Source organism: Parambassis ranga, chromosome 8 (assembly GCF_900634625.1).
Source record: "Parambassis ranga chromosome 8, fParRan2.1, whole genome shotgun sequence".
NCBI classification, from domain to species: Eukaryota; Metazoa; Chordata; class Actinopteri; family Ambassidae; genus Parambassis; species Parambassis ranga.
This window is the reverse complement of record NC_041029.1, coordinates 5,845,239-5,872,256: the sequence shown is the minus strand read 5'-3', so window position 1 is coordinate 5,872,256 and position 27,018 is coordinate 5,845,239. Positions and strand designations below refer to the sequence as shown.

General features: G+C 43.3%; 4 protein-coding genes across 6 annotated transcripts in view; 1 reads left to right on the top strand and 3 right to left on the bottom strand.

Moving 5' to 3' along the window:
- The window catches only part of grid2ipa (glutamate receptor, ionotropic, delta 2 (Grid2) interacting protein, a), a 17,780-nt gene extending 4,944 nt beyond the window's left edge, over positions 1-12,836 (bottom strand). Inside the window, exons 1-13 of the mRNA XM_028412185.1 lie at positions 12,755-12,836; positions 11,185-11,438; positions 10,763-11,095; positions 10,244-10,398; positions 3,512-3,784; positions 2,818-2,903; positions 2,650-2,719; positions 2,218-2,514; positions 1,844-1,995; positions 1,452-1,622; positions 1,023-1,129; positions 774-921; positions 82-413 (exon numbers count right to left, since the gene is read on the bottom strand). Of these exons, the coding sequence (XP_028267986.1) occupies positions 82-413; positions 774-921; positions 1,023-1,129; positions 1,452-1,622; positions 1,844-1,995; positions 2,218-2,514; positions 2,650-2,719; positions 2,818-2,903; positions 3,512-3,784; positions 10,244-10,398; positions 10,763-11,095; positions 11,185-11,438; positions 12,755-12,836 (2,460 nt within the window). The remainder of the gene's footprint in view (positions 1-81; positions 414-773; positions 922-1,022; positions 1,130-1,451; positions 1,623-1,843; positions 1,996-2,217; positions 2,515-2,649; positions 2,720-2,817; positions 2,904-3,511; positions 3,785-10,243; positions 10,399-10,762; positions 11,096-11,184; positions 11,439-12,754) is intronic.
- LOC114439976 (hydroxyacylglutathione hydrolase-like protein) lies at positions 12,197-27,018 on the bottom strand. Of its 2 annotated transcripts, XR_003671094.1 has the most exons (10): positions 26,900-27,018; positions 26,566-26,707; positions 26,108-26,172; positions 25,906-26,023; positions 25,689-25,797; positions 25,347-25,450; positions 25,033-25,134; positions 24,851-24,930; positions 24,439-24,743; positions 12,197-12,208 (listed from the first exon to the last, which is right to left on the bottom strand). XR_003671094.1 is itself a non-coding variant. In XM_028412194.1 (9 exons), the coding sequence occupies exons 2-9, from the start codon at positions 26,668-26,670 to the stop codon at positions 24,593-24,595; spliced, it is 834 nt and encodes a 277-aa protein (XP_028267995.1). In that variant the 5' UTR covers positions 26,671-26,707; positions 26,900-27,018; the 3' UTR covers positions 24,175-24,592. The 2 variants fall into 2 exon arrangements, 1 of the variants encoding a protein (XP_028267995.1); XM_028412194.1 differs by lacking the exon at positions 12,197-12,208 and having other exon boundaries at positions 24,175-24,743.
- On the bottom strand, positions 13,812-19,733 carry e4f1 (E4F transcription factor 1). Of its 2 annotated transcripts, none has more exons than XM_028412190.1 (14): positions 19,592-19,733; positions 19,207-19,337; positions 19,049-19,130; positions 18,653-18,834; positions 18,435-18,555; positions 18,201-18,353; positions 17,847-18,034; positions 17,477-17,710; positions 17,277-17,382; positions 15,826-16,043; positions 15,523-15,727; positions 15,283-15,446; positions 14,634-14,696; positions 13,812-14,543 (listed from the first exon to the last, which is right to left on the bottom strand). In XM_028412190.1, exons 1-14 carry the CDS (start codon positions 19,686-19,688, stop codon positions 14,169-14,171), a joined length of 2,319 nt encoding a protein of 772 aa, XP_028267991.1. In that variant the 5' UTR covers positions 19,689-19,733; the 3' UTR covers positions 13,812-14,168. The 2 variants fall into 2 exon arrangements, with proteins under 2 accessions (XP_028267991.1, XP_028267992.1); XM_028412191.1 differs by having other exon boundaries at positions 15,529-15,727.
- On the top strand, positions 20,408-24,007 carry narfl (nuclear prelamin A recognition factor-like). The gene is made up of 11 exons (XM_028412193.1): positions 20,408-20,499; positions 21,106-21,201; positions 21,277-21,420; positions 21,506-21,635; positions 21,724-21,858; positions 22,229-22,347; positions 22,442-22,571; positions 22,649-22,721; positions 22,826-22,963; positions 23,059-23,216; positions 23,394-24,007. Exons 1-11 carry the CDS (start codon positions 20,434-20,436, stop codon positions 23,633-23,635), a joined length of 1,431 nt encoding a protein of 476 aa, XP_028267994.1. The 5' UTR covers positions 20,408-20,433; the 3' UTR covers positions 23,636-24,007.

Genomic DNA, 27,018 nt, shown 5'->3' with positions numbered 1-27,018 from the left:
TATGGAATTGTGTTCGTTTTCAGGGTAAATTTGTTTTTGTTGTGCATGTACAACAGTCTCAAAAAATTGAAATGATTCTACCTCCTCGTAGTCATTTTCAGGAGTCAGGAAGTCATCCACGATGGCTACTCTCTGACCCAGCTGCTCACTCAAAGCATCCAGAAAGCGGTCTGTGTCCTCTGAACGAGGTGGCTTGGAGAAGGTGTAGCGGCGTTTGCTGCTGCGATGGGGAGGGGGACTAGACGGGTAGTCGGGAGGTTCTGGGGGTGAGGGAGGGGGGCTGTCTAAGCTGATGTAAGGGTTTGATTCTCCACTGGTCTGGCTTGTCAACCCTTGTGGGTAGAACTGAGCTGAAGGGGGACTGGGGAGAGGCTCCGGCCAGGATGTATGGGATGGGGGGCCTTTACGGCTACCTGAGGGAGATACATGAAGTTATGAATGAATGAGGGTAAAATTTGAATTTAATCTGGACAGATAGAAATTCTTCTCCAGTAAAACCCAGAGGTCTATGAAATATCAGCATATTCCAATCACTAGCCATCAAAGCAAATACATTTTGATCAAAGGGTGTGTTCAGTGGTGTGTTTTCTGGTTCCACTTCAACCACCACCACCACCTCCACCACCAGACTGACATTAGCTACTTTTGTCATTCTTCTTCCTTTTGGAGAGTCCCTCTACTAGAAACACATGCGCTATCATAATAGATCAGACAACAAATAATTGTAGATTCCAGCTTGTATAAATTTAGTGCAAAGGTTTATTTTAAGCTACCTGTGTTAGCATGCATTGTAGGGGATGCTGTGGGTGAAGGAGGCTCCAGATCCAGCAAACTCTCAGGGGCAGGAGGAGGGCGACTCTTCAGAGACTTGGACCTCTTGGAGGAATACATGTTCTCCAGTTCAGCGTACACTGCTGACAGCTTGTGTGGAGGAAATGTACAGAGAAAACCGGGATGAGACGTTTTGTTCTAATTAATTTACCTATTTATCTTTTCCCATGAAAGCAGGCCTGGGTACCTACATTGGTGAGGTTGTTGGGTGTCTCTGGGAGAGAGGTACCATCTCCTGACTGTCTTTCTCCTGGAGCCAACCTCATCCCTGTCTCCTGCCCTGGATCTGCACGGAGACCTTTGGTAATAAAACCCAGGAAGCTAAATTAGGTGACAAGCTTGGCCTGATTTGGGATTAAATGTTGCTATAGCTAACAGAGTCTGCTAAACAAGTGTACTGGATCTTGTGTTAAAATGACAATTTAACACGTTGTGTGTACTTAAGTCAGCTAAATTGATAACATGAAAGAAATTGGAAGCAAAAATTGACAAATTAAACAGAACTATGTTAATGGTCAAAATGAGAATAATGTGATGGTTAGGAAAGCCATGATAGGGATGGCGGCTGAGGGTGCTATGATAGTAGTACTGAAGATGATGTAAACAATGAATTTCAGTACCCATGCCCAAGTGTGTGCCAATGACCAGGTCATCAGAGCTACGTCCCCTCACACTGCTCCTGTACGTGGTCCCTGTCACTCTCATGGAGCTGCTACGACGATGGGGCTCAGGGGCAACCTCAGGCTCCGGAAGAGGGGGAGGTGGTGGTGGTGGTGGTGGTGGGGGTGGAACTGGAACACACACACATACCAGCAATGCAGAGGTAGAGGCAGAGGTGTATGCGGGGCTGTCTTTTAAACCAGTGATTTCCACAATGACCCATGACTGTTGACTGTCATCTCACGCCATTAAAGCCATTTTATTCAACATTTAATCAAAAGCCAAAAGTACAAACACATGTTGGAGAATGTACAGTAAGAGGACAAATGCGCGCGTACACACACACACACACCTGGTGCTTTGTATCCAAGGAAACGTGAAATCTTGTTCTGGCAGTGTTCCTGCTCTTCGTATGTCAGCAGCTGGTAAACAAACTGCCAGATCACCTGTTTGGCTGGAGTATCCAGCACCGGGAACACATCCACGATCAGAGTGTCAACATTCCTGTTGTAATGGAAACACAGGCAAGTTGACAGAAATCACCTGGTTGTCTAGTCAAAAGTCATAGGAATTCAGGTGCTTACAGGTAAGTGAACAGTTTCGATATTCCACTGCACATCTGTTACCTCTGTGAGCTAATTAACTTTCTTTTTGACAGCTCACTAATATAAAGACAACAGAAGAGCATACAATCATTTTAACCCTACGTTCGGTATCACTCCCCACCTGTGCTGGAAGAAATTCTCCAAAGCCTTGCAGATGGTGTACCTCTCCTGGATGGTAAGCAGATGCTCCAACTGCTGTCCAAAGGTGCGCCCCTGAACCCTGATACTGGGAGGCAGAATCTCTGCCACCCACTGCAGGGAACTGAGCACAGGAGAGCGGGCACGCTCCGTGGGAGCGCCTCCGCCCGCTAGGTCCTGCTCCACCAAGGTGAGGGTAGATGGGCTGTCTTCCACTACCAGAGTGGGCATGGCTCCACTTCCCTGCAGCATGGACACCACCTTCTCATGGGAGGAGGTCCTAAGCAGTTTTCAACAAAACGATATTTGTTAAATCCACTTAAAGGGGGATTCTGCTACCACTTATCTACATTCTGCTGTTTCAGAGAGTGCACTGTAAACTATAGGGCAAAGTTAAATTAGGTAAGACTTCAACCTCATGTCCAGTCCATTTAGAAACAGGATGCGGTCTCCTGGTTTTAAACCTGCCTTGTCTGCAGGGCTTCCTGCAGAAGAGAAAAAGTGAAAAAGATTTCTAACTTGACTATTAGAGAGACTTTTTGACTTTAGTGCTAACATGTATGAGTATAAGTGCTTAACTTACCAGGGATCACCGAGTCAATCCACACTGGAGCATGGCCTCTGAGAGTGAAGCCAAAACTCATGTTTCCCTTGCAGACCCTCACAGTCCTGGGGAGACACATTTTATCTTTACTTAATAGCCCTCCAGCTACTCTGAGAAAAATTTAGTCCGAATGTGGCCTTTTAGGTGATTTTCAGCAGACTACGGTATTTAAAATTCACATACTGCATGAAAAACCCCACTTATATATGGACAGTGAGTCCCCAGAGAGCTGTGTAACTTCATAAAGCAGGGCTATAAAAGGGATTAGCAATTTCTCTGGAAACTTTACTTCTATTACTTTAGGAGGAAGTGATGTTTACATTAATGTTGTTTGTGCGTTTAATGTCTTTTTAATGAAGCCTTGGCAGAAAAGCAAGATGAGAAACATCACAGCAGAACAAGAAAACAGGCACTACAGTATAACCAGGTTTATGTTGGCTTTACCACTGAAGGGTCTGTTTTTCTTTAGTTCTTGCATAGAGTGCTCCTAAATTTGATTATGCAGGATGAGACGATGTTATTTAAGGAAACTGGTTTCTTTGAAAACTGTAAGAGACACGCTGATGGGAAATAACTGCGACTCCAGCTGATTAAAGGACAAAACGTTCAAAGCAGATACAGCAAATCATGCCAGATTCACAATTCGACACCACTCATCACATTTAGCACATACCTGCAGTTGGTGGTGCCACTGGAGTGGCCGGCGATGAGAGAGGTGGTCTTGCGCATGCCTCGGGTGGGAGGGGCCACACCTTCCTCTGCGTGGGTGCGTGGCACTGAGCTGGCACGGGTGGAGACAAGAAGGCGTTCGGGGTGATCCTCGCTTCGGCTGCGGCGAAGGCGGTTGCGGCTAGGGTCACTGAAGCTCCGCCCCTTGAGTCGGCTCATCAGACTTTGAGAAACCACCTCGTCAAACCGCTCCCGGTGCTTCTTGGGAATGAAGATCCTGGCAAACATTGTGGAATCAGACACAACCTCAGAATAGACTATAAAAGGGATCTGTAGGAAAGCAGAGGCGGAGCAGCTTCCAGTTCAGCTTCTGTTGTGTGGGATATTGTTTCTACATGAGACACAATGAAACATATTCACATCAAAGAAGCATTACAGCCCAAATCCTCACAAAATCCATGATTAGTTAATCTCTCAAAGCATCCATCGTCTGAAAAAGAGCCATTTTTCTTCTGCTGCTGTATTGTTTCAGCTGCAGAATCCACTTAATTGGTTCAAAAATAGTTCAGTCTTCATCGTCCCATGAGGAGGCTGAGACAGGTAGGAGAAACTGGTTTGTGTGTTTGCATGTATGAAAGAAACAGCAGAGATAACAGCTGAGCTTTGTTGTGTGATCCTGTCACATTAGCAGCTGCAGGTATGACTGTGACAGCTCGCAGCTAATAGACGAAAAAAAGGAAGCTCAGAGCCAGACCCACCTCTGGGAGGAAGCACTCCTCTCCTCTCCGCCCTACAAGTGTTATTTTTCCCTCCCATTATCAACTCCTAATGTTTTTTTCCCCTCTTAAAGAAAAAAGCCCACATTCAGATGTGTTATATTTTAATTTGGGATGTTTAATGCATTTTGTGTGCTGCATGCGTCCTGATGAAAAGAAGTGGAGCAAGTGGCAGTGACATCCTCAAAAGCTGGACCAAACACATCAAAGATGGTTGATATTTCAGACGTATTCGAGGCTTGTTGGAAAATGTTGCATCCCAGGCTTCTGAAACAGACTTCTCCTGTAAGATTGTTGAAAATGGGAACATAGTGGGGAAGATCGTCTTACTTGGGACTAACGTTCAAAGCTGACGTTTACCACGGACGTTTTTTTTTTTTTAGCTTGAAATGTCTCTTCCCATCAAACTCGTGTAGTTGTGCCGCCTGCTGCGTGTGCTTTATATCTGACCAATTATCTGCAAGAAGCGGAAGATACATAACACTGCAAAACAGAAATGACCCAGAAATGGAAGAAGCATCACCAATAACTGTTTTAAAATGTGTTCCTTTAAATATAGGGCGCTTCTCCATCTCCCTCCCTTTGTCACACAAACGCGCGCACACACATACACACACCTCATTTGTCTCTTTTCTTTTTTTGCATATTTTCCTCCCCATCCTGCCTACTACACAAGATAACTCTCTCTCTCTCTTTCTCTCTCTCTGTCTTCAACATGAATCTCCTGGGTACTTCCGCTGTGCAGAAGAGAAAAGACTGCTTTGGTTTCTCAGACTGCACCAGCTCCAGTATACCTCCACATACACAGCGCAACTCCTAATTCTGTTGAGAACAAGTCGGAGCGGCGCAGCTTTGCGGGTACACCTGGGAACACTGTTAGTAGACAAGGATTAAATTGTTCTGTTGTTTCAAAAAACATATATACAGCAAGAATCAAATATGAATTAAAAGTGACAAAAACCTGAGCAGCCTTCATAGAGATATTCTTCCAAGACCAACAATTCTGACTCGCTGAAGTTTAGCAAGTGTGCCCTCACACACAACTCAGACATGAATGTAATTACAGCAAACCACATATGAACATAATAAATTCATAGCAGTCTATTTCTGTAATGTGAGTCACATTTAAGATAAAGCAGACTCTTGATTCAGCAACAAAAGATCATACGAATGGCATCAAACACCAAGCCGGCTGTTATTGTCCTCTCTCATGTCTAATTTTAGCATTTTTAACATATAGTAGCTCTGCATCATAGTCTGTGTCTTCCACATTTAAGCTTTTAAAAATCACAGCACCACACTAGTACCTAATGTTTGCTGTGGACTAAACCAGCTGATGACACCCTCGCAACAACATCTGGTCTTTACTTAGTCACACAGCAGAAACAGTCCTGGACTACATCAGTAATATGTGTGTTCTTAAGCTCAGACATCCCATCCCACCACTTTAATCCACCAAATATAATAATGTAAAATACACGTGTGAAGTTAGCACAGTCATCAATGACCTCCTCCTGTAGAAACCATCTCATGTTCTTGTGGTGAAGCTGGTGTATGTAGGTGACAGTGATTAAGAGCATGGTGTACTCATGCAGCAGAACACTTTCCCGGAGGGCTTCCGCATGCTCGTCTGTGACACCAGGCTGCTCTGTACTGCCATCTTGAGTGGAGGGACAGTCATGTGTAACAAGAGGTGGACTGTGATGCTCTATTTAGAGACATAACAGGCAGAAAAGAGTCAATAACCCTGGCTGAGAGTCCGAATTAGGTGGAAGACTGAGAAGCTAGAAGAGTTGGCGAAACATGAGCAGTAAAACAAATCTGCCAGAGAAGAACAGAGAAGTGGAGCTCTTTCTAGGCCAGGGTCATGTAACTAGTGGGAATGAAGCTAAGTAGTCTGCACTTACAGTCTATGTAGGCCACAAAACTTTTCTGTACAGCATCATGGTTGTTTGGAGAAACGGCAAAAGCATTTTTTTGTCTTCATATTGTTCTATCGACAACTGACTGCCTTCACTGTCATTACCTCCAACATTTCGGTGGAAAAAGAAGTGAGTAGAAACTTCACAGCGTTTCTCAGATGAAGTTGGATGTAGGCCTCGGGATGCCCTCAATTATAAGGAGGGCGAGGAGTCTATAATTAGGTCTGAAGGAGGGGTGGATCAGGGATATGATGCACAGAGGGATGAATGACAACTGCAATCTGCTGGGAAGCAGCAAGAACCATTATTATTAGACTCACTTCTGATCAGCCAATTTGACAGCTGGGCCAAAAGCTGAATTTGCAAACACAAAGCAGAACTTCACACACAGCAAAGTAAAATTACAGAGGATTAGAGTACAGTAGTACTAAAAAAAAAGTACAACAAAGAAGCATTACTAATAATTTCTCAAGCTTTTCAAAGCATGTAATCTGATTTTCACATGCAGATTATTAAAATGATCAATACAGATCTTGGTTAAAAAAAGCAGTTTAACAGCAGTTCAGCAACTTCATACACAACTCAGCATAAAACAACACAAAGCACAGCGAACACTGCGGAGATCAAAGCAAAAGTGCCGTACCGAAAGTGTCTGGAAAGGCTCCTATCCCTTCCCATGGCTCTTCGGGGCTTTGAGGAAGTGCCTGAGCTCAGTTAAGCAATGCAAATGCCTCCCCTCTTTCTTGGTGAGTCCCCATCTAGTTTGAATAAACAACTCTCCCGCACAAAGCGGAAAGAAGAGAAGGATGAAGGTGTCCTGGATCTCAGAAGTGCTTGCTGCAGGCTCGGAAAGCAGCCAGATGAAGAAAGAGAGAGAATGAGAGAGAGGGAGGGAGTGAATTATAAGAGCGGCTGTAGTTTACATCCCTCCACACCTCCAAAACATCCTCAGGCAGCATCCTCAGCTGTTCTCCAGCCTCGTGCATGGGACACCACTCTAGATGTCTTCCCATCTTTTACTCCCCTTCCGGGTCAAGACAGGATGGTCTCCTCTTGGTCGCTGCTTTAACGGATAATCCTCATTCCTGAGTTGTCCATCATTCAGCTGGAAAGAGTGAATGACAAATCTTCTCTTCCCTCAGTGGAGGAAGGAAAGAATGAGATGAAAAGAGGAGTAAGTGAGGAGGGAGAGAGGAGAGCCCCAGTGGAATTTCACAGGCAGGTCAGCACAATGACTGTGTGTGTGCAAGAAACAATGAAAGCACAGGAGCTTTGTCAGCTGTGTCTGAGTGTCAAGCACTCACTTCCAGCATTCAGGTGTCTCATTTCTTCTGTCCTAACAGTCCACTGTTTCTATACAAACTCCGATTCTGCAGCACCAGTCTAATGAATTCATATCTTTGAAGTCTATCTAAACATCCAGTGTCAGACAAAAGCCTACAGTTCACCCTTATTTCATTAATTTACCACAACACCACAGAACCACATCAACAAAAGAGCTACTAGTTGTTCCAAGTTTGTGTCTAATGACACTCCAGATACACTCTTTTGCATAACTTTCAAACTCGTCGCTGACCCCTGGGCTTTACAGCCGTTTAAAAACCGACACTGGCAGCGCCTCAGAAACCTGAGAGAGAATTTATTAAAAGAAATAGGCTGCTTAAAAATAGAACACATCCCGTGGGAGGGTGGGGAACATCAGCGAGGGACAGAGGCAGACTGAGCAGAGCGTGGCCTAGCTGGTCAACTCTTACCGGGCATACAGGAGAAATATCTTCCTGAGCCGTTAAGCACACCTCACATCCTCTGATACGTGACCTCTAATTAGCAGGCTGAGGCGCAGGGCGGATGGAGAGTTTTTACAAATCTGAGTGTGTGCGAGCGTCACAGGGAGTGACAGTGACTGAAAAAGGCTGACAAGACTGACAGACTGAGGGGAGGTGGCCGTGAGTAAGTAGAGACAGAACCAGCTTCAGGGACAGACACTGATTCTCCACACAAGATTTTTTATCTGTTAGTCATTCCAACTGTGTGCTCAAATCACAGTCAAACAAAGCGCATTTGATCAGACAAAACAAAGAATTAATATCAACATATTGAGGCCAGGAACACTCTGTCAACACAGCTCAGAGAGGCTGCACTTGGACACAAATAAATATTAATAAAACTATGGCACACAGCAACAAAGCTAACACACAGATGTTGATGAGTTTAATTGACAAATTTAAAAGACTGTTAGTTTGAGAGAGAAATTGACAGAAGTTAGCTTTGGAATGTATTGTGTAATAATATTTTTGTACCACTAGGTGGGCTAGTGAGTCAATGTTGCATTCAGTTTCCCCTCAGTCCAACCATAAAGGAAGGAAGGCTGGAAGCACAGAGTGTACTTGGAGTGCGTTACTTTGAGTATAAGCAGACAAAGACTTCAACCAAAACTAAAACTAAAAAAACAAACAGCCCTGAAACTCGCCTCTTAAATATATCATCAGCCGCAAGAACAGTGCCTCCACATCACACATCTCCCCTGATGCCCGAGACATCCCACCGACAGCACAAACCCTTTACACCAACACTTCCCTGAGGCATGGCTCAGGGACAACCTGAAAAAAACACCCCATCCTTTCCTGACTACAAAGTCAACACTACCATATAAAACCTGCAGAGCGTATTTGCCGCAAAGGAACGTCAGAAACAACACAGCAGGTAGAACACATGTCAAAGCACGGCCACATGGAATTATGGGTAATGGCAGCTATAAGATGCAGTTGCTTTTTCACTCTTGTAGGGATAGTTCCTGTACTTCTGCGCCACATAAAGGTGAGCAAAACAGCTAAAGAGTTCCGAGTCCTCTGAGGATACAGCTAATGCATTATTAATGGGACTTCGGTGCAAAACAAACATTACAAAGCATTTTTTTACAGGCAGCAAGAAAATGTGGGACAGACAGCAGTATCCAGAGGAAACTGAGACGGCTGGACCACAGCCTTGTTTTTTTTCCAGCCAGAGGGAGAGCAGATTACTCACCGAAAAATACAAAGTCTGTCACCACAGCACTGCTGCTTCCCCAATGACAAAACTGATGATCGCCTAAAACTCTGGAAATGACGGGTACTCACCTGAAGCAGCAATTCATAATTTCCTCCAACATGGAACTTCAGAGTTAGGACCGCCTGCGTGTGAGGAACCGTGCTGTGTGTGTGTGTGTAGATATTAAGCATGTTTGTCTGCATTTGTATGTGTGCATATCTCAACCACCGGCAGCGGAAAAAGCTGTTGCAGCTGAGAGCTGTATGCAGAGGAGGGAAAAAGGAGCATCCAGTGATGTGAGCCACAAAAAAAATAAAAAAATAAAAAAAATTGGTGCGTGTATCAAAAGAGAGCATCACAGCTGACAGGGAGAAATGGGAAAGAAAGAACCCAAATGAGATAAAGAGAGTGAGGAATAGACAAAGAGAGAGCTGGAAGTGTGTGCTGCCGTGTGGTGTTTTGGGGGTTTTGATTTTCAGATCAATGCTGAGGAGGAAGAAATGCAATCATACCATACTGTCATTGAGTGAGGATGACATTTTAGCCCCTGGGGGCAGCAGCCAGATCAGCCTGGTATCAAACTTTTTTCACATGAGCTCTTGATGTACGCCCCACACACATTCCAGAGTACAGTAAGGGCTGAAGGGGCGGGGGTGCTAAATTATTGATTTCACAGGCCAATTAATGTGCTTTCCCCCTCTCACTGTGCTCCTATTGTTATATAAGTCTTTGTCATACAGTAATCCCTGTAGCTGAACAGCCTATGTGACAGACTAGTGCACCTTCATAGACACAGTGGACCAGAGATTTCAATGGGCTTTGTCGAATACTGATACGAGTGTGGTTGTGAGCCTCATTTTTATAATGCAACTGGAAAGTCTGTCCTGATTGCATCACTGTGACTAAAGACAGAGCAGTGAATCTATAAGAGGTGTATAAACAGCTCCCCTAGTGTCCAATCACAACAGGAGAAGCATAGAAATACATTCATCTGATAATCGATTGAACTACCTGACGTTGTCAATCAGTTGTTGATGATCCTCTGTGATCAATATGTCAGGCAGGGCCTCGGCCAGACTCTCCACATCCCTCTCAGCAGCGTACTGCTTCAGCACCTCAAACAGCTGTTCCTTCACATCTGGCTCCTCTCCCAGCACCTCCTCCACCTAGTAGATGAACATATTGCAAAGAGATTATTAAATTTAAACATTTGAAATGTTGAATTTGTTGAAAATTTGTAGAGATCTTAACATCATATGCTGTCATATGTGCCATCTTGTTTTTTTTCACAGCAGCAGCCTGGGAGTTAAAGTGGTCAGACATGTCATCCATATAAAAACATGTCATGCATTATTAAATTTTAGAGAATTTGGACTTTTAAAACAGCAACTGGTCTCAGTTCCCAAACAAAAGCAGTGTGATGCAACACAGCGGTGAATGTGCTCCTATTTTCATTTGATAAAAATCACTGCATTCTCTTTTTATTTATACTTTACGTGTTTGCTGTAAAGTTTAACACTTCACACGCACTTTTTTATTAAACTCCATGGCCTTGTGCGCACGGCTCTCCCTGACACTGTCTCCGCTCTGAGACAGCACCCTCATGCTGCTGCTCAGCCGCTTGGGTCGTCGGGCCATGCTGAGCACGCCCAGGCGCAGAGGTCGACCCTGAGCCGCTTTAATCATGGCCGCCGCCGTTTCATGGTGCTTCACTGGGATGCCGTTCACTTCCATGACGTAGTCTCCAGCCTTCAGTCCGCTGCGACCAGCCGGGCCGTTCGGCATGCAGTCCTCCACCATCAGAGGGCTGTCTCCCACTATAGTGAATCCAAAACGGCCATCTGGTCCAGGGTTGATGTCAATCTGAAGCATAAAAAAAAGACAAACCTTAAAGTTTATTTCACCCCCCTTAATATTTAGTCTTCACCAAAATCTCGGATTATTGAAGTGACCTGTTCAACCCGGGACACCACTCCAATGCTGGGCGGTACCGTCTTGAGGGTCTGAGCCAGTGCAATCAGCGCCGGTGTGCTGAGGTTGGTTACATCCTGGCCCTCGATGTCAACCACCTGGTCCCCGGGCTGCAGTCCGGCCAGGTAAGCGCTGCTGCCCTCCACAACAGAAAGGATGTAGCTGGGCCCGGTGCCTCCCAGACGGAAGCCAAAAGCCTCCGGCCAGTTCTGATTGGTCGCTGGAAGGCCAAGGTCTGCATGACAGACAGAGGAAACTTGCAAGAGGTGAGAAAGAAGAAATAACGATGTTTCTTGAAAGAAGTCAAATTGCATCATATGCTCTTTTGTTTAAAGGGGTGTAAAGTACATGTCGGATTAGCGTGGTACTGGTGCTATAATCTGGGGTAGAATATTGGTGCAGACAAGTAGGTGGTGAGCTGTAAAAATGGAGGTCAAATTGTCTATGGTTTAAATAGGGCACCTCCATGATGGAGCAGCTTACATGTAGCAGCAGGTAAAGCCACAGATGTGACATCAAAAACACTTTTGGATTTGTTAGCTGATATAAATCACAGTAAGAAAAAAAAAATAGAGTGACAGGGGTTATTTATGACGGCTGGTATCTAGCCCACATGTTGAAGCACTGGCCTTCCCCTGGTCACTGGCCTCATTCTGCTTCTACAGAAAGTCTCCCAATAGACTCACTTCACTTCATCTCCACTCATCTACAGCCAGCTGGATATATCAAAGGTACATGTAGGGCATTATAGGGATTGGTCAATGCACTTTCTGCTTTTGTGTGTGTGTGACCTTACATGCTCTTATTTCTCTTTTGTATCACAGTATTATTTAGAAACAAATTGCTGTCATATTTTTGTGTCAGTTGTCTTACATCAACAGTAGTTTCACATCAGATTACATAACCCTGATGAAAGAAAAGGAAAATGGATAAAATATAAAGGCCCTGCTGCAGACACACAAACAGTCGTTCAGCACACCATTAGCTCCAAACCACTGTTTATGTCTTTTTGATCTGATCAGAAACAGTGAAAGATGGAAATGAAGAAAAATGTAACAGATGGAGAGGAATACATTTAAGATAAAGTGTCAAATTTTTCTAAAACAGTGCATGAGAAGTGAGAAAAGTCTGAATAATACTGTGTAAAGAACTGTCAAAATGTCAGATCTGCTTCATCACACACACAAAGACAAATCCGATCTTACTGGAAGACAGGGCTAAATATTTAGGGTGTGATGTGGCTGGGTGAATAAAACATTTCTAATTCCAAGACTTAGAGTCACAGAGGTTGCAAAAAGAAAGAATACATCAATCTGTAGCTTGATTATTGATCTAAAACAGATTGGAAATAGTGTGGTGGAGCTGTGGCTCTTAAGTCTTTTCTGCAGCACTGTGAAGACTTTTCTTTCTTGTGCTGCTCTCTGCAGCCGTTGCCCCAGATATAACATCTAAGCTCCGGCTTGTTTTAGCTTCCATCCTTATCTTACTTCCAGCAGAAGAAGCAGTTTAGGAACACCATGTAAAAATTATCAATGAGAAGAAAAGACTTACAAAAATCTTTGGAAGCGCTCCGGGTCCCAGACTTGCTCTGGCGCAGGGAGAAGCGGCCCTTTCTGCTCAGGAAACGCCTCATCCTTGCCCGGCTTGCGGCAGGGCACGTTCCAGCCAGCCTATCTTCACCCCCAGTGTGGGGGTTGATGCAGCCAAAGAGTGCCCGAAGACACCTTTGTGCTGCTCCTTACCTGAGCTCTCACTGTCTCCAAAAGTCTCTACCAGCTACCAGCTATAAAAATCAAGCGCTCCTAAAAGGTCACATCGGTAGGTTACGTAGGCCCCCCCACACCCGTTCTCAGAGAACCAGTAGTCTGAAGCAGAGAAGAGGGAGGCTGGAGGGGAGAGGAGAGCGTCTGAGAGTCAGGCTCTCCATCCTGGGTGAGGCAGTCCGCCTCAGCCTCAGTCCAAGCCCTGTGGCTTAGCGATCATCAGAAAACTGGGACACACTTGCTCCTGAAATGGTTCTTTGCAAGAAAAGGTACTGCGAAGCCCCATTTTTCTATAAATACCTTTCCCTCTCTCTCACTCCCACCCTCTCTCTCTGTCTCCCTCTGTCGCTCATGTGGATGAGGCCCTCTCAGAGGGCTGAGGAATGACCCAGAAACTGTGTGGTGTACTAGCCAGGGACACTTCTCTGATTATAGCGCCTGTGTTAACCTCAGTACTGGAGCACCAGTTAGAGATGGTGTTTAGCTCAAGGTTACACGCCTCAAATGCAGCACCACAGCAGAGCCTATCATCTACAGTGAATTTAACACAGGACAAAACAAAGGTTTAACAAAGTTCTGTTTCATGAATCTGTAATGAGGCTTACATGCTTCCCAGGGGGAGCTGTCAGGGCAGTGCTGTACTTTACCTCGCAGGTGTGTGTGCTTACAGGAGCTCTGAAGGCACACACTTTTACAGGTACTTATGAGTTTGCAGAGACTTTCATCTAGTACTGGATTATTCAGACCTTAAAGGGCATCAACTCAAACTTGAGATAAATGCATGACTACAGCTGCTGACCCAGACATCACAGAAGGAAAGCTGTAATGAATCTACCGGTACACTGTTTTAAGTAGTAAAAGACTGAAATTTACTGTTTGATTTCATTGAGGGAAAGCCATGAGGTGAACAGTTTGAACCAGGAAAATGAAATATGCATCTGTTCAGGTCTTCAAAATCATACAAATCTATGTGTGCATCTCAAATTAGTTAGCATATTTATCGCAGTAATCCATTAGAGCAAATCAATTTCTAAAAACTGAACACATAAAAGATGAGCACTTTGTATTTCACACATTTTCCTTTGCAATCTGTTCCATTCCTGTAAACCTTACAAGTACTTTGGCCTTAGTTTTGTAATTGATGAACTCACAAATGATGCTCAAGTCTTCAATAAGAGGCTACACTGTTTTAGTCACAGCCATCATACAACGACAGTCTGAATTTCCACCTCCTCTGGGGAGGTGATGACATATTCCTCTTGCTGCTGCACCATCTGTACTCCCTCCTCCACTGCTTCCTCTGTGGTAACCATGGTAACTGTTCCCTCTGCCGTCTCCACGGTACCTGCCGTGGCCAGTAATGTGCCGTCACTGATAGCGGAGGCCAGTGTCATTGCCACCTGCTCCGTTAGGCTTTCGGGTGTAGCGATGGTGATGGTGTCGCCACAGTCGGAGATGGACGAGCCGTCTTCATTCACCGCCACGTTTCGCACAATAATCTGGTGGCTGCCCGTGCCGCCAGCAGCTTGCGACTGGCTGACAATTTGTTGCACCACTTTCATGATTTGGTTTCCCACCTGGGAGGGGACAAATTAAATTTAGTTTTGCAACTACAATAAATCTTACACATCATTATGCATGTTCTCCCATGTGCTGCCTGTACTCACCTCATTTTGGCTGTCTTGAATTAATGTAACTTCTCCTTCCTGCATTTCCTCCTCTGTTTGAGTCTGAAGTATAAGAATGAAGCAAAGCAAATTTATAATATTGTGATCTGTTGTAAATGCTTTTGTGTTGCCTACATCACTGCATTAAAACCCAATGAGGTGCTGTCTATATGTTAGCACTGTAAAAAAACTAAATACCATAAAGGTGAACTTTCACCAGATACCATCAATTTTGTCTCATCCTCCATGACCTCATACAGAAGGTCAAAGCTTCCTTAGAATCAATATCCTTCAGCCTATTGTTTCCTGTAGTAATGGATGAGCTCTATACGTAAGTAAACCCTATAGAGGACCAATTGTCCCAACAGAGGGAGTCTTTTTAGAAGAAACTGCTACAAGGGAACTGTTTCATAAATCCCATTCCTGGTCTATTTGTCCATTTACTTCACTGCTTAGAGGAATACAAAGGTCTGGTCTTTTTATCTTTTTATGCCTGAGGTCATCAATGCATTTTTTTCAACATACAGAATACCTGCAACATGTGTGTCTGCTGTGTGGGCTGACATTTGAAGGCATCAACAGCAGTAGTTTTGTCAATGTTGTTTTGCTTATGAAACAGCTGTGACATAAAGTTTTCTCTTCCTCTCACCTTGATGATATACTCCTGTGTGTCTGCCACCACCGAGGAGAACTCCACCAAGACAGCATGAGGATCCTCTGAGATAATGGCTGCTGTAGCAAGGTTGTCTACAGATGCCTGCTCCTCGGTTACGTCACTTTCCTGCTCATTGGAATCGTCCTTACGACAGCCTCCTGAGACAGAGCAGGTTGTGTTATTAACACATTTAATATCAGTATTGCAAAAATGTATTTAAGTTTTGTCTCTCACCCTGACCTTTAGCCTTCATATGCCGATTGAGAGTCCCATGCTCAGCAAAGCCTCGTCCACACTTCAAACACTTGAAAGGCTTTTCTCCAGTGTGGTGACGGATATGTCGCACCAGAGAACCTTTCTCCCTGAAGCCTCTCAAGCAGAACTGACACACGTACGGTTTCTCATCACCATGAGTCCGCTGGTGTACTTGCAAGGCATTCTGAGCAAGATAAAGACATCTTTGAGTATATGCAATAATATATTCAACACAAAGACTAATGTCTTTAAATAATACTACTACATTTTAACAACAATCACCTTGGTCTTGTATCCTTTGTTGCATCTGCTGCAGTGGTAGGGTCTTTCATCCGAGTGGGCCCTCATGTGCTCACGTACATGTCCGATTGTTTTGTAAAGCTTTCCACACTCGCCACACTTGTATCTCCTTTCACTGACATGGACTTCCATGTGTTTTTTCAGCAGATAGCCAGTGAGAAACTCTTTATGACAAAGTGTGCACTTATAAGGCTTATAGCCTGCATTGAGAAAAAGGACATACCTACTAAATCAACCAATAAAAGAGCAACATGCAAAGACAGTTTTATGAGCTCTTTACTTAAGGGGAACAGGAATATGTACAGTAATACATGACTTGCATCAGCATTGGCTAAGGATAGGGATGGGGCCGATCCGATCCAGTATCGGTATCGGGTTCCGATACCAGCTTAATTAACGGATCGGAAATTTCCGATCCAACCTGGAGAAATTTCCGATCCAGAGTTAATGACTCACACGTGATCCCGGGCTAGGTGACGTGTCTGTGCTCCAATGAGACACTGACAGAGATGACACGCCTCCTTTAAGGAAATCCTCTGCAGTTTGCAAGTAGCAGTTTAAGCATTGAGCGCCATACAACATGTCCGCTGTGTGGAAATATTTTACGGTCGAAACGCCACAAAGTAAGACAGCAACGTGCAATGTTTGCAAAGCCATCGTTCCGAGAGGTGGAACCTCCGTTGCGACGTTCAACACTACAAATATAATTAAACACCTGAAAAAGCACCACTCGAGAGAGCACGAGGACTTTTTAACCAGGGGGCAGAAAGAAGAGAAGAGCCGCCAAGAATCACTTCTGGAATCATTCAAAAGGCAAAATAAACTTCCAGCAGACAACGTAAAAGCCAAAGGGATTACAGAGAAGTTGCTCAACTTCATCGTACTTGATGACCAACCCTTATCAGTGGTGGAAAACGAGGGGTTTCGCAGCCTGATTGAACACTTGCAGCCCAGGTATAGTTTACCGTCCAGGAGATATTTGTCAGAGACGGCGCTACCTGAACTGTACAACAGAGTGTCAACCAAGTTAGCCGATAAGCTAAAAGGAGTTCCAGCCCTGAGCTTTACCACAGATATTTGGACTTCAGATGTCTGCCCAATGTCACTGATAAGTCTCACAGTGCATTGGGTTGATTCAGATACACATAGAATTTAAATAAATATCCATTTAAACCCTTAAAGTTGCATATTTGTTTTCAGGATGGGATTTCTGCCGTTTTCTAACCTCATACTTAGCTCAAGTTGCTTTTTGGAGAGAAGTTTATTACAGCCTCGTAAAATCAACAATAATGATAATAATCATAGTGATATAAAAGCAAATAGAGCTATGGTATCGGAATACTATCGGTATCGGCAGATATCCAAATTCAGGTATCGGAATCGGATCGAAAGTGAAAAAATGTGGATCGGTGCATCCCTAGCTAAGGACTTACCTAAATGGCCTTTGACATGAAAGCGGAAATAATTCAAGCCTTTGAAGGAGCGGTTACAGTGTGGACACTTGTGCAATTTTGATGATGACTGGGCATCACCAGCTTCCTGGAGAAAAAAAAGTAGGAAATTAAAAAAAATGCAGCAAAGGATAATGATTGCTAACCACCTAGGCCCAGAGTCCTTGAAAACATAAACTTACCTCTTCAATTTCTACAAACTCTTCTTTAACTTGGATCTCAATGATACCTTCATCAGTATCAGGACAGTCAGAAACCACTTTATTCATTTCCTCAGTTGTCTGTGAAGTCTCCTCAACTACTGTTTCCTCTGTTTCCAATGCAATGCCTGAGTTGATGATGGCCTGGCAGATGAGGTTGTCACCTGCAGCCGCAGCAGCAGCCAGGGCTTCCGCCTGAGACTGCTCTACCACTACCTGACCAAAGAAAGACCAACAGACTAAATGAGAATTACAACACAGTCACGATGACTTAACTTTGTTTAAGATTGTTTGCAAAAATTAAAACCTATTAAGGAAAATATCATGCATGTATAAAAATGTGATGCCTCACCTGTTGGGCCTGTGTGGCCCCATCCACTTCCATTGTGAAGTGGACTTGATGGAGGACTTCTTGTGAGTCAGCCTCTACCACACTGACAACAGCAGTCTGTGTCTCTACCACCTCCTGTTCCTCTGGCTGCTGCTCAACAACTACCACTTCCTGTTGACCGGCCACTGCTGCTTGATCAGCTTCAACGCCTGAAAAATTCACACAGACACAAACTATTAGTTGACTATTCCAAATCTATGTTAAACATAGTACCACAAAACATTACTTATACAAATCAAAAGAATAGTATGAAGCAGTTAACTGATGTTTTCAGTTGTCTTCTTTGGCACAGAAAATATTTAGAACAAATCTGACCTTTCTGCACTCCATCCTTGCTGACCAGGATTTCCTTGTACTGAACAAATCGGATCTTTTCTGTGCAAGGTGTAAGAGCTTTCAGGTGTCGGGTAAGAGCACCCGACTCTCTGAAGGACTGGCCGCAAAGGGTACAGCGGTAAGGTCGCTCATCTGTAAAAGACAAAAATCGCATGTGAATTACCATTACGTTATTTTAAAGAACTTAGTGTGCTTTTTCTTAATTCTTCATACCAGTGTGACGACGGTTGTGACGAATCAGGGAACCCTTAGTACGAAATGAAGTATCACAGAGGTCACAGGTAAAGTTCTTCTGGTCACTGTGAGTTTTCATGTGAGTTTTCAAGATATTGGACTGTTAAATAAAAAAAAGCGATTATCAACACAATCCTATACCAAATATTTTGCTCACACTTTACAGTTACGTCCACATACGGAAATCGGTGACTTACTGTTTTAAAAGTTTTTTCACAAAGCTGGCAAAGGTAACGCCCCTCTTGGTTGACTTTGTAAGTAAGCTTATCACTGGCAGCATTGTCAGATATTGATTTGTCAGTCCCTTCTGGGTGGTTTGAGACCTTAAAAGAAGCAGTTTTCTTCCTGAAACCTCGGCCCAATGGACCACTGCTTTCATCTGTGTGAAAGGGCAAAACATCCATGAATCTAAGTGCAAATCAGAGATCCAATTCAAAGAGGACTTGAGTCATCTTGTTGATGATCAAACTGTAGTTTTATTTCCAATAGGAGCAAAACTTTTTCTGACATTTAGGGACAAATCAACTGCTTTAAAATGACTAGCAAATAAATACATATTTTTCAAGTAATAATGTTAAATCAATGTAGCTCACCACTAGTGGTCTTAGCTGAGTCATCTGAAGATGCACCTTCAGTTGTTTTTACCTCTGAAGAACCGTCATTGACTGCAATATCCTGAAAAAACAAAGTAACATTACTTCTTCCCCTGGGAACCTGCTAACCTTAGGATAAAAAGCTACACAGTTCATACCTCCTGGGTGTCATCTTTGCTCGTCTCCTGTGCCTCCACACGTTTGCAGGTGTGCTGCAGCTTGTGCTGGATAAAAGCTTCGAGCGTGCAAAACTCAGACTGACAGCGTCCACACTTGTGTACATCTTCGTCTATAAGCACAAAATAAAATCCTTTCAGTGTGCATTAACTTTATTTTTGCATTTGTGCTGCACCGTACCACCAGTAACGCTAACAGCCTTGTCTCTTAGTCTAGTAAAGCTGCAGCTAACAAGCGAATTTGCTAATGTTGCTAAAGGCAGCTAGCTGCTAGCAACATTTCACGACGGAGGAAGTTGACTAGGCCCAAACAAAAATAACACACGTTAAGCATTTAAAACTCGTTTCAGCTGGTAAGAAAACCAACCTTCATCTCCCAGTGTGGTGTGAATGGTGATTGTCTCGCTGCCGTCCTTCGTTTGCTCGCTCCCTGTTTCTGCCGTATGATTATTTTCTACATTCATGTCGTTAGAATTCTCCGTCTCTGTCGCAACGCTGCAACAGGGAGTGAAAACATGGCGGATTTACGACCCCGTAGTCATAACAACAAAAGGGCGCGTGCGTATGTTTTCACGTAGACGCAGACGAGAAAACTTTGCATTTAATTTCGGCTATAGATCACATGAAACTCGTCCACCCCAAATGTTAAAAATGACCTGAAATACACATGTACACTTAAATTACCTAGACAGTACTTATCCATCATATGATACACACATATCTTGAATCTGAATGAATTGCATGGCTTTGGACAGTGAAACTGAATTCATGTATCATGTCTCTATTTCTTTGTCTCGACTTTACATGTATGTTTTATGACACATACAATCTATTGAGGGAATGACCTTATGTCATTGCGTCCCATTTGTTTCTCCACTGCGTTTAGTTGTATACTTTTTCCGCCTTGGAATATTGACAGCAGTCTTTGCTTAAAATATGACAAAATTGCCCACTAAGAAGGAAAAGGAAAACATTTTGGCAACAGTGGCTCGTGTGAGGAATTTGACAAGTGATTAATCTATTGAGCCAAAATCCTAATTCTGATGTGTCTTCACCTGCCCTCTTTTTTTGCTTGTCTGCAACTTTTCTTTAATTGTATAGGAACATGGCCCATATCATTATTTTTTGGTCCGGAGGTTGCTTCTGTTGGACTCGAATTAAGTGAATTACGACACAAGAGTAAACAACAAACACTTTACGGCAGTAAAAATGGCGTCTCACTTCAGCGGTGTGCTGCAGTTGACAGATCTCGATGATTTTATCACCCCTTCTCAGGTAGATCAATGAAACTATCATAACGTGCTATAATATTATATTTATAGCAGAATGACCTGGACGACGTTAACGATTCGGTTCACATGAAAAGCATCCAGTGTCAACAGCGGAAACCAATTGGATCAGCTAGCATGCTACGTAACTTTTCTTGTCAGGGCTTTTGTGAGAGCAAACTCAAACATGACCATTATTTGTAACCTTTCTACACCGCGACTCACCACAAAACAGTGTTTAGTAATTGGTTTAACAGTTATTGTTCTGAAAGTGTAAAACAAACTCACTGTAAACGCAACAAAAGCGTGTTGCGCAGTTAACTCGATGCTAACAGTAGCGATGATATAAGTCGTGCAGCCTTGATGGACCTTGGGTTGATTTTACCTCTGAAAAACGACCATTGCCTGCACTGTCCTGGAAAACCGAAGCAACATTAGTTCCTCACATGTGAACCTCCTCAGATTTAGGAGTGCTTGTAGGGTAAAAAGCTACACAGTTCACACATTCTGCTGCTCATGTTATACATTCCTGTGTTTATGGTAACTTGAAAGTTTAGTCAAAGCGATCACTGTTGTTTTCTTTGGCTTACATTTGCGGCCTCTTGTTTTGTAGGAATGTGTCAAACCTGTGAAAGTAGAGAAGAAACAAGGCAAATCTGTGGCCAAAATTCATATAGAAGATGATGGCAGTTATGTCCAAGTCAGCCTGGTGGGTAACAAGGTTTGATTCAAATTTATGTGATATTATTTACCTGTCTTGTATTAATTTACTCTTTGTATGTAGGATGGTGCGAAGCAAAAGCTGGAGAGAGCTAAGATCACACTGAATGACTGTTTGGCGTGCAGCGGCTGCATCACTTCAGCTGAGAGTGTCCTCATCACACAGCAGAGCCATGAGGAGCTCTTTAAAGTCCTGCGCAGCAATAAGGTATTATTGTGTCTGAATCCCCTAACAATTTTGTATTAAAGTACTATCATCTTATCACCTACCATCGTTTGTACTCACTACACAGACCAATGAGACAGAGCAGAAGATTGTGGTGGTGTCAGTATCACCACAGTCCAGAGCCTCCCTTGCAGCACACTATAACCTCAGCAGCAGTGAGGCCGGCAGAAGGCTTACTTCTTTCCTCAAAGGTCTTGGTAAGTACAGATAGACTACAACAACAATAAGGATTTGTTTAGGTAGGTGTAGTCACCACTAGATTGTTGTTATTATTTGTTGTTGCAGGGGTTCATCATGTATTCGACACAAGCTTTAGTCGGACCTTCAGCCTGCTGGAAAGTCAGAGGGAGTTTGTGGAGCGTTTCCAGAGGAAGGAACAGGACAAAAAGGCCCTGCCCATGCTAACATCTGCCTGCCCAGGTATTCCATTTAAAACTCTTTTAAACGCAGTGAAATGTCAGAGTCTCTTGATCAGGCTGTAAGTGGATTAATGTAATCCACTTACAGAAACCTTTATTAGTCCCACAATGGGGAAATTGCTTAAGGCAGCCCACCAAAGAGCGCCATACACCAGTGAGTACACTGGAGGCTATGCAGGTAAAGTGCCTTGCCCAAGGACACACAACAGTGACTAGGGAGGAGTTGGGATCGAACCACCAACCTTCCAGTTACTGGACAACCCTGCTACTGCTGCTACAGCCATTGCTGCCCACAATTGTTAGCATATTCCGATTTGACATTTGTTCAAAGACAATTATTAAATAATAATGTGTGTGTGTCTCATGTTCAGGTTGGATCTGCTATGCAGAGAAGACCCATGGAGAGTACATTCTTCCATATATCAGCACCACTCGTTCCCCTCAGCAGATGATGGGTTCTCTTGTTAAAGATTATTTTGCTGAACAACAGGTATGGTTTGTATTTGTGCTAACTGTTGGCTGCTATAAAAAACAAAGAGAGACTTAGAAGTTGTCATTGAGCCTTGTGCTATGTGTATCGGTAGGGGCTGAGTCCACAGCAGATCTACCATGTGGCAGTAATGCCCTGCTTTGACAAGAAACTTGAGGCCTCACGATCGGATTTCTACATGAACAAAGTTGAGACCCGGGAAGTGGATTGTGTCATCACTTCAGGTACAGTAACTATTCTCACAATGCTTTTTTCCCCCCATATGAATCTGCAGTATTATGTTGCTTTTTGTCTGTTACAGGAGAGGTTCAAAAAATGCTGGAAGAGGAAAAAGTATCTCTTAGTGATTTTGAGCCTGCAGCTCCAGATACACTGTAGGTTCTCCATTTTTTTCTGTAAAATTTCTTATCTTAAAAATCCATGGATAAATCCAGCAGAACAAGTTAGCCAACATGATATATTTTTGTTCTTCACTAAGGTTAAGCAGTGTGTGTGGAGATGAGTTCTTGAGCCATACTGGGAGTGGGTCAGGCGGTTATCTCCATCATGTCTTTGCCTATGCTGCCAAACAGCTGTTTGGAGAGGAGGTGAAGGAGCTCACATACAAGACCCTCAGGTGAGTAACTGTCTGAATTTGTTTTGAGGCTTTGCATTTGTATGTCCAAATTAAAAAAAAAAGTGTTAAATTGCACCTTTTATCTTTTGCCAAAGGAATAAAGACTTCCAGGAAGTGAGTCTAGAGAAAGATGGTGTCGTACTACTGTGCTTCGCTTCAACATACGGCTTCCGCAATATTCAAAATCTTGTGCAGAAACTCAAGAGGGGAAAGTCGCCCTACCACTTTGTGGAAGTAATGGCCTGTCCGTCAGGTAATGTGAAGTCAGTAGTTCCAAAAATGTTAGCATTGCTATCCTTAGTCATTACATTGCCATATTCGTAGGTATGCTAGTTACACAATTACATAACATATATTGTGCTCTAAATAATTTGATCATTAGTGGGTAAACTACAGCTCTAAAACTGTATCCTTTCCTTCTGATATCCAGGCTGTCTGAATGGAGGTGGGCAGATAAAGGCCTCAACTGGTCAAAACCAAAAGGAGCTTCTGCAGAAAGTTGAAGAGCTCTATAAGGCAGAGCGCCCTCTATTGCCAGAAGATAATACTCGCGTAGCAGAACTGTACCAGTCCTGGCTCCAAAGTGTTGGAGAAGAAAGAACCAAGGAGCTGCTGCATACACAGTACCACACTGTGGAGAAGATGACGAATGGGCTCACTATGAAGTGGTGATGAATAAGAAGAAAAGAAGAACATGTTATTGTGCAGACACTGACTACAACCGTCCAATCAAACAGGGCCATTTTTGTCTCTTTGTAGAAACAAGGATTATGTGTTCAGGCTTGAAGAAGGTCTGATGATTTTCCTTAAAACCACTTTTCTGCTCGGTGAGAGACCAGGAGCTAAAAGCAGTGGCAAATTAATTCATGAGCTGATAATCAGCTCTTATACTTCGGAGTGTTTTTTTTAATCTAACTAGCAAAATTGTGCTTGTTGTGTGACGCCTTAAAAAAGCATAATATAACCATTCCTGCTTTATTTACTGATTACATGTATGTATATATATTTTATTTTATTGAGAAATAAAAACAGTATTTAATTGAAGTTTCACATTTTGTTTGAAAGTTCTTTTGGAAACACAAAGAGCGCACAGTATGTACAGTTTAGATTCAGACTCATGTTTTATTGACTAATGGTTTGTTATAAGCTCTTGTATAATGTGTTTGTTCAGCTGTACATTTAGAACGATGTACACTGCATGTCATACAGTATGTCCATACTGAACTTAAGTCCAAAGAATAAAACAAGAATATCAGACAGAAAAGGAAGTTAAAAATATTTACATAGAAATAACAGAATAAATGTCTGATACAAATTAAGGAATGAATTCTCTCAAAACAGAAATAAATACACATAAATCATTATAGGCCTCACTGAAAATCGCTATAATCAGACTTCTCATGAAGTTGTGCTGGCTGATAGACCAGCCAAGTTAATTACAGATTTGTAGGATTATTTCTTAGAAGCAGCTTTACTCTGACAATGTTTATATAGTGACTGACCCTTGCACCAAGGTACACTAAGTGGTCAAACCTAAAGTGTTAAAGCAACAAACACCATGCTCTACAGTCCTGTGTCTTATCAACTGCAGTATTTTATTCTAATCCCGTAGAGCCCTGCAACCGCATATCAAGGTCTGAGCAGTCCCCACTCCAAAGCTAACATGGCGTGTGGAGGAAGTCTCTCCTTGGGCTTCTTAAATTTGTCCTTCTCCTTCCGCAGCACCCTTAGCACCTCTATGGGGTCTGTCTTCCCTGTGAACTTTTGCACTCCTTCCTCACTGGAGTCAAGACAATTGGAAAGACAGATGACACGCTAAGGCAGTGTGCATATGTAAATATGCAGAAAATATGTGATGCATGTGTGCACATAAATAGCTAAACTCACGAGAGGCGAAGGAAAGGGTTGTATTCAAATTCCTCTATTAAGGTAGATGGCACTGTGGGTTTGTCATCGTCATCTCTCGCCTGCAGCACACCACAAAAATAAAAATGAATCTTTACAGTAATATCTACACATATGTAGATAGATAGAAAAATAGATGTTGACTTTTTAGGTATGTTGCTCACCCTGGCCCAGCTCAGCATCTCTTTAACCTTTTCATTCTCTGGCTCCACCAGCATGGCGAACTTTAAGTTCTTAATGGTGTACTCATGCCCACAGAACACCTTCTGCAGATGAACAAAGCCTCATTTAAAGTAAGGGTCAGATCACATCACTGCTTCAGTACTACAAGGGGGAGAAAAGACAGCCGGGTTGCACTCAATCCCTTCATTGTATGTGTTAATTCATCACTGTGACTCAGTCTTATGTGAGGTCATGTTAGCTGTTTTTAACCCTTTGACCACCCATTGCACCAACCACAATAAATATTTCCACTGACCGTGTCTTGAGGTAGGGAGCCAAGCACCTGGGTAAGGTTGTGGTACATCTGTTCTGCTGTTCCCTCAAGAAACCGCCCACAACCACCAATAAACAACGTATCCCCTGACAACCAATAGAAAGGATAAGGGAGTGTCACAGAAGGCAGTCACCGCCATCGCCACACACAACAAGGACAATTAATAGTGTGCTAGTCAGGTTGAGGTTTCATATCTCTAGCCACTCAAACTTAGTTAGGTGCTATAGGACACAGTTATAGAGCACACTGAGTTAAACAATGTGTGGAGGAATCTGTGTTAATTTTCAACTGGTTCACTGGTTCTTTATGTTAACAGAAAAAGACCTGTGAACACAGCAGGGGCGTCAGTGCACTCATCCTCCCAAACAAAGTAGCACATGTGACCAGAGGTATGGCAGGGAGTAAAGAGGCACCTCACATTGATGGAGTTAAACTGCAAATGGAGAAAAGATAACATCAAAAGACACAGCAACAATTTTCTGACATTCATTTAGGCAGTTTCTTCAAGTAAAGACACTTTACTCCGGTACATTGTGGGCACCTTCAGTTCCTGAGCATTTGTGACTTTGTCCGTCAGACCTCCAATCCGATCATCTCCCCCGTACACCCTCAGGTCTGGAACCTCCTTCAGCAAGGCCTCATTCCCTCGAGCGTGGTCCCTGGGACGTGCAAATAGGTAGCTTATGTATTTGCAATGGACAGGCTTGTTTGGCCATCAGTGACATAATGACATGTTCTCTTACCAGTGATGGTGCGTGGTGAGAACAGCTACAAGTGACAAACTTTCTCTCTTCACTATTTCTAGCAGCTGTCAGTAAACAGATGGCACAAATCACATTTAGTCAAAGTTATAAACGGTTTACAAAATACAGGGGTGTGCTGCAAATACAACAGACGCTCTGCAAGTACTGCAATGGAAATGTTTCCAGGGGGCCACAAAAAGTGCCGGACCTGGCTGGGAAAAGGCTACAGAATGAATTACATGAGCTAATTAAATACACCAGAACCACTGAAAATAATATTTCAGCCAATTTCCAAGACCACTGACGAGGAGCATACTTTAAGATCTGAAAGGCCACAGCACATCCTTCCTGTTTGCACTTCTTGCAGTCTTTCTGTATTTACTTGTGTTAATTTTCCTTTAAATCCAATGACCTCACAAGCATTTAATGTAATAATATTATAATAATGTGTCTCTCACCCGGTGCGGCACAGCAGGGTCCACAGCTATGGCCTGTTTACTCTGCTCCTCTATCACCAGGTACATGTAGTTGTCTTCTAGGATGGAGATCACCTTTACCTTCATGGCACCCACACGCGCATGCGCACCACCGTGCGCGACACTTCGGGAAGAGCTTATATTAGTACGCTTTACTGTCAACAATTACGACTGTGTCACCTGCACCTGATTTACCATGACGCTGGTGCTATTCAGCGTTAAAACATGCAACACTTGTTTAAGCTACAACAAGCTGCAGGCTGCACACTTTCTACGAATGTACAATTGAAGCAGGTCGATAGAAAGGCGGCTGTACCTCACGTTGACGGAGGACGTTCAGGCTGTTTATTCGCGTCCTGCTGTGATCAAAGTCCTCATTTAATATTCCACATTTCTGCATCCAGACCAGACTAGGAAGTCACCGTGACATCATCG